This window comes from Sciurus vulgaris, assembly GCF_902686455.1.
Source record: "Sciurus vulgaris genome assembly, chromosome: 8".
Classification (NCBI taxonomy): Eukaryota; Metazoa; Chordata; class Mammalia; order Rodentia; family Sciuridae; genus Sciurus; species Sciurus vulgaris.
Window position 1 is genome coordinate 10,864,220 of NC_136468.1, and position 6,940 is coordinate 10,871,159.

At 40.7% G+C, this 6,940-nt stretch overlaps 1 protein-coding gene across 1 annotated transcript; it reads left to right on the forward strand.

The window, feature by feature from the left end:
- The first annotated feature begins 1,048 nt into the window (after positions 1-1,048).
- Positions 1,049-3,294, forward strand: LOC306668553 (heat shock cognate 71 kDa protein-like). Its single transcript, XM_079152045.1, is given in 5 exon segments — positions 1,049-2,015; positions 2,018-2,032; positions 2,035-2,373; positions 2,376-2,946; positions 2,948-3,294. Coding segments are annotated over 5 exon segments (1,929 nt in total). The 5' UTR covers positions 1,049-1,114; the 3' UTR covers positions 3,051-3,294.
- Positions 3,295-6,940: the final 3,646 nt, after the last annotated feature.

Here is a 6,940-nt window from a genome sequence, read left to right on the forward strand (position 1 = left end):
CAAGGAAGACAAACGCTACTCCTGCCTTTGCTGTCTGCTCATGATTTAAGACCACGTGATAGGAGAAGCCTCACCTTCCCTTATTCAGCTGGAATAAAAAGAAAAACATTTTTTTTAACTAGGGCTATTATGATTTGTTAGCTCTCTGGCACTTCATCCAGTTATTTATTAATCCTGTTGATAGTCATTGAGTAACTACTATGGTCCAGTATCCATTTAGACTCTGACTACAGTGGTGAACAGACATGCTAGTGAATGTGACAGAAATTATAAAAAGCAGTCATGATAGAATATGACAGAGATATGATTTCCAGGATCATAGACAGGAAAAAAAAACCCTCTGGGATAACATTTGGTCAGAGAGATGTCTGTGGTGTGGAGCGAGAAGACTGGTGATCATTCCCAGTATGAGGAAGAACCAAGTTCCAAGACTCTGGAAGGAGCACCAGCTCTGGGACCACAGGGTCAGAGAGAGGGAGGGCCCACGTGGCTGAAGCCTGTGCCCCTGGAAAGCGTAGGGAGTGAATTCTGACGACCTGAGCTCAGCCTGGAGTCCCCAGCAAGAGCATGCAGGCCTCGGAAGTCACAGTACATTGGTTTGGCATCTTGCAGCCATGGAAGGTTTTGAGTAGGAAAATGTCTCCATGTGTATTTTGCTGTAAAAGGCTCAGACTGGCTGCTGATAAAGACTGCCCAAGTTCTCTGGCCTCTCAACTCTCAAGTTTATGAACTAGGAATAATAAATAATGCTTACTCAGTGTGTCTTATGAGCACCGAATGAATTAGCCTGCATAATTCCCAACACATAATAAGACCTCTATAGCACATATTTCTGTTTGTTTTATGACTTGTGTTTCTCTTGAGTTAGCTAAAACAATGTTATTAGTCTTTTTAATGTCAATTTCATTGATGTGCCTTATTCCCTTAATTTCCCCTTTTTCTACTACTTTCTAGAAACTTCTCTGTCAATTTTTTTTCTTGCCATGTTCTACGTTCTTCCAAATGTTTAGTCTCTCACCCTAAAAGCATACAAATGGCTCACTGAATGCTGTGGCAGCTTTTGAGGTTTGCGTGGTTTCTTCGCAAGTAGATTCCAGCCTACACATACGGAACCATGTCTAAGGGACCTGCAGTCGGCATTGATCTTGGCACCACCAACTCTTGTGTGGGTGTATTCCAACATGGAAAAGTGGCGATAATTGCCAATGATCAGGGGAACCAAACTACCCCAAGCTACGTCGCCTTCACCGACACTGAACGATTGATCAGTGATGCTGCAAAAAATCAGGTTGCAATGAACCCCACCAACACAGTTTTTGATGCCAAACGTCTGATAGGACGTAGATTTGATGATGCAGTTGTCCAATCTGATATGAAGCACTGGCCCTTTATGGTGGTGAATGATGCAGGCAGGCCCAAAGTTCAAGTAGAATACAAGGGAGAGACAAAAAGTTTCTATCCAGAGGCGGTGTCTTCCATGGTTCTGACAAAAATGAAGGAAATTGCAGAGGCCTACCTTGGGAAGATTGTTACCAGTGCTGTGGTCACAGTGCCAGCATATTTCAATGACTCTCAGCGTCCGGCAACCAAAGATGCTGGAACCCTTGCTGGTCTCAATATGCTTAGGATAATCAATGAACCAACTGCCGCTGCTATTGCCTATGGTTTAGACAAAAAGGTTGGAGCTGAAAGAAATGTGCTGATTTTTGATTTAGGAGGTGGCACTTTCGATGTGTCAATCCTCACTACTGAGGATGGAATCTTTGAGGTCAAATCCACAGCTGGAGACACCCACTTAGGTGGAGAAGACTTTGACAACCGTATGGTCAATCATTTTATCGCTGAGTTCAAGCGCAAGCATAAGAAGGACATCAGTGAGAACAAAAGAGCTGTCCGATGTCTCCGTACTGCATGTGAAAGAGCTAAGCGTACCCTCTCTTCCAGCACTCAGGCCAGTATTGAGATTGATTCTCTCTATGAAGGAATCGACTTCTATATCTCCATTACCCAGGCTCGATTGAAGAGTTGAATGCTACCTGTTCCGTGGCACCCTTGATCCTGTGGGAAAAGCTCTTAGAGATGCCAAACTAGACAAGCCACAGATTCATGATATTGTACTGGTGGGTGGTTCTACTCGTATCCCCAAGATTCAGAAGCTTCTGCAGGACTTCTTCAATGGCAAAGAACTGAATAAGAGCATCAACCCTGATGAGGCTGTTGCTTACGGTGCAGCTGTCCAGGCAGCCATTTTATCTGGAGATAAATCTGAAAATGTTCAAGATTTGCTGCTCTTGGATGTCACTCCTCTGTCCCTTGGTATTGAAACTGCTGGTGGAGTCATGACTGTACTCATCAAGCGTAATACCACCATTCCTACAAGCAGACACAGACCTTCATGACCTACTCTGACAACCAGCCTGGTGTGCTCATTCAGGTATATGAAGGTAAGCGTGCCATGACCAAGGATAACAACCTGCTTGGCAAGTTTGAACTTACAGGCATACCTCCTGTACCCCATGGTGTTCCTCAGATTGAAGTCACTTTTGATATTGATGCCAATGGCATCCTCAATGTCTCTGCTGTAGACAAGAGTACAGGAAAAGAGAACAAGATTACCATCACTAATGACAAAAGTCGTTTGAGCAAGGGAGACATTGAGTGCATGGTCCAGGAAGCTGAGAAGTACAAAGCTGAAGACGAAAAGCAGAGGGATAAGGTGTCATCTAAGAACTCACTTGAGTCCTATGCATTCAACATGAAAGCAACCGTTGAAGATGAGAAGCTGCAAGGCAAGATAAATGATGAGGACAAACAGAAGATTTTTGACAAATGTAATGAAATCATCAACTGGCTGGATAAGAATCAGACCGCAGAGAAAGAAGAATTTGAACATCAGCAGAAAGAGCTGGAGAAAGTCTGCAACCCCATCATTACCAAGCTGTACCAGTGTAGGAGGCATGCCAGGAGGAATGCCTGGGGACTTCCCTGGTGGGCGAGCTCCTCCCTCTGGTGGTGCTTCCTCTGGGTCCACCATTGAAGAGGTTGACTAAGCCAGCCCAATAATAGAAGTAGCATTGTTCCACAGTAAAATATGAAAGGGCCCAAATTTGTAGCAAATTCTGTGGCAGTTTTAAGGTTACTGCTATAGTAAATTACTGGGCATTCTCAATACTTGAATATGGAACATGTACAAAGGGAAAGGAAATAACATTGCACTTTATAAACACTGTATTGTAAGTGGAAAATGCAATGTCTTAAATAAAACTGTATTTAAAATTGGCAAAAAAAATAAAAGCATACAAATGTCCTCTTACCTCAAATAAATTTTTTTTTAGATCCCAGTACTTCAGATATTCCAACCAAGTGCACCACTTTCCTTTAGCTTTATATCAAATGTCTGAGAAGCAGTTGTCAGTACCATAATGCTTCCATTTCCTTCACACTTCATTGTTCCTTCGTGCTTAGAGCCCGACACTTACCATTGCAATTCCAATCAGCCTAAGGCTCATTATTCCATCCATGGACCAGTCCGTGGAAAACCTTCATCACTACTGCAATGAAATCATACTGCAACTTCAGGTTCAAGGGCCACATATTTACCAAGGCTTCTGAGAAGTGCTGATACATTTCCATAAAGAGCTTTACTGGTCCTAGTTAATGTTTGGAAAAGGCAACAGTATGAAGGAGGTCCTGAATAATCTTAAGAATCATAAGAGTGATTTCAGAAAAGGAACTGTGCTGTGAAACCATCCAGCTACGTGCTTCCCAGGTCTGGGCGCTTCCTTGTCCACAGTGATGGAGGACCACTGTGGATCTGAACTTCCATTATATATATTTAAAAAATCAACAACTGCTTTAACTGGAAAACTGTCTCAAGACATCGGACAAGAGGCATTGCACAAAGTCTATCCATAATACAAAGGGAATAAATGTGGCAAGCTCTCTGATGACTGGACTTCTTTCTACAGGCACTTTCCGGACATAGGGGACATGGGCAGGCAGGGTACTCTGGGTGAATGGAGAAGGAAGACCTTTGAATTTAGTTGAGGAGGCTGAGGTGGCTGGAATTGGTTGGGGAGAAAGGAAGGAACCATGCCAGAAAAAGAGAGCCAGAGGTCTGTAGAAGAATCTCTGATGAACAAAACCTGTGCCTATCAGGGTAAAAGTTGCCAAGGAGAGAAATGTCAGACAGATGTAGGAAAGGAAGCTCTTCCTGAAACTCACGCCAGCTGGGAAATAGCTGTTCTCCATTGAGTTGAAGAGCCTTCAGTTAGAGACCCCAGGAGAGCCGCTGTCCTGGTGCAGACCAAGTCCTCAGGGTACTCAGAACCTGCCCTACAGCTTGGCTCCACCAATCTCTCCTCAGCTTTCTCCCCTCCCCTCTCCCAGCTCCCTGGACTTTGATTCACTCTGAAGGTTGAGCAGCACCAACTTGCGAATGGTCCAGAGCATTTTGGAAGCATGCTTCCTCTTGATCCCTCTGGGCATACAGTCATGCAGGCTGCTCGACCTGCCTGCCTGCCTCACTCCCCCAAAGTTCCTGCTGGCTTTGCTTTTCCCTTGCAGGGTAGGCCCCTAGAATCTTTTTAAAAAGTTCTTTATAGATGCAACTTAATTAAGGATCCTAAGATGAAATCATTCAATAACAGGTGTCCTTACAAGACAGCATAGGAGAAGACATAAAGGGAAAAAGGACACGAAAAAAGGAGGCAGAAACTCAAGATGCACACCCAAGCCAGGAAACACCAGCAGCCATCAGGAGCTGGAAGACACAGGGAATTCTTCAAAAGTGTCATTGAAGGGAGCACAGCCATGCTAGATTTCAGATGAGAGAATAAATTTCCCTTGCTCTAAACAGCCAAATTTGTGGTGACATTTTTTAAGGTTATGCTTGAAAACTATTACGGTCCTCCCCATAAAGGTAGAGACTTCTTCTAATTGACTCTATGAAGCTTATGCATTTCTGAAGTCAGAGCATTCTTACTACATTAGTCTTTTCATGAATATAGTCTCTCCTTGTTATTTTCCTACTTGGAAGTAATATCATTAAACAAACTGTACTTTAGACCCATCAGAACAAACTTAGGGTTAAAAAAAAAAAAAGGCAATAAGAAACTTGGTAAGGATAAAGCTGATACACTGAGTAGCTTAATTCCTGGTCCACTTTAATTCTAAACTCTTAAGAAAAACAATAAAATTGAAATACTCAACAATATAGCTTTCATAATGTCAAGTATCTAACAAAAGTTGCAAAATATGTGAAGAATCATGAAGATATACCCCATTGACAATCAATCAATAAAACAGAACCAGAAACAATAGAAGTGATAGAATGAGTGAGTAGGGTTTTAAAATCGCTATAACAAGAAGTACTGATGAGTTAAAGAAAAACATGAATGTAATAACCAAAGAAGTTAACTTTTATAAAGAAGGATACAATGGGAAGTCTAGAGCTTAAAAATACATTAACATAAATGGAAGAAAAAAAAAAAAAAAAACAGTGGCCATAACAGTAAATGGGATAATGAAGAAAAATTCAATAAATTTCCCTCTGGTCTCACAAACTAAGACACAAAAGGGAAAAAGATCAAACAAACAGCAACAAAAAAGCAGACAGTCAAGCACCAATTATATCAAAGCCAACATTAACTGATATAAAATAAGTAAAAGTGAAATCTCATAATAAGGAATGGAAGAAAATTTTGTTGGGCAAAATATTTTCAAGTTTGATGAAAAACTAAAATTCCACAGATTCAAAATGACAAGGATACTTAATGTCTAGTCCATTCAGGCTGCTGTATCACAATGCCTTAGATCTGGTGGTTTATAAACAACAGAATTTGACTTCTCACGTATGGAATCTGGAATCTGGATCAAGGCAGATTTGCTGTAGGCGGCATCCTTTCTGATCCACGAGGGCCCCGCATCTGGCTGCATCCTCTCTTGGTAGAAAGACAAGGTGACCTTCTTGAGCCTCTTTTCTGAGTGCTCTACCTACTTGACCTGATCGCCTCCCAAAGCCCTGCTTCCTAATTTCATCACACTGTTGCTCAGGATCTCAGCATAGGAATTTTTGGAGGGACCCAACATGCAACCATAGCACTTAAGCAAGGTAACACGAAGAAAAATTCGCCAAGGCATACTGTTAGCAAACTTCTGGAAAGAAGTTATGTCACAAACATCTGAAGAGCAGGAGAGGAGAAAACATTCATTTCCTGTGGGAAACAGGAAGAGAAGAAAACCTCAGACTAGTCTTCAGAACCAAAGCAATCCAGAAAACAGAAGAACAATATTTTTATGATCTCAAAAGAAGGAAAAAAAAAGTCAGAATAGAATTGTACCTTTCAAAGTAAGTGCCTATTAAGACTTTTACAAACAAACACTAAAAGAGTTTAACAGTCAAACTGCAGTTAGAAAATTGCTACCAGTACAAACTTGGATATACACAAAGAAATGAAGAGTGCCAAACCTGGTAAATAAACATGTAAATATGAAACACTGTTGAAAAAATAATTGGTTATTTGAAGCAAAAATTGTTTCACAACAAAACATTCATAGCAGATGGAGAACACATACCCATGGTAAAAACAGTACAACGCATAATAGGTAGGAAACACATGCATACTATTATAAAGGATAATATTTTACACAAAGTGACATTAGTTGAAGTTATATGATGAATTTTTAAAGTACCTACATTAACCCAAAAGCAATATTTTTAAAAGTAGAGAAAAATGCCCAGGTATGATTATAAAATAAAATACTAAAAACATACAATTACTCCATAAAACATAAGCAAATGGAGTTAACATCTTCTAAGTTCTAGTATTACTGAAAATTTCCAAAAGTTGTGTTCAAAGTAGTAGTTATTTATATTAGATGTAAAAAGTCAAAGATGAATATTTTCTTTTCTAGGAAACCTTTAAACATGTTAGCTAAA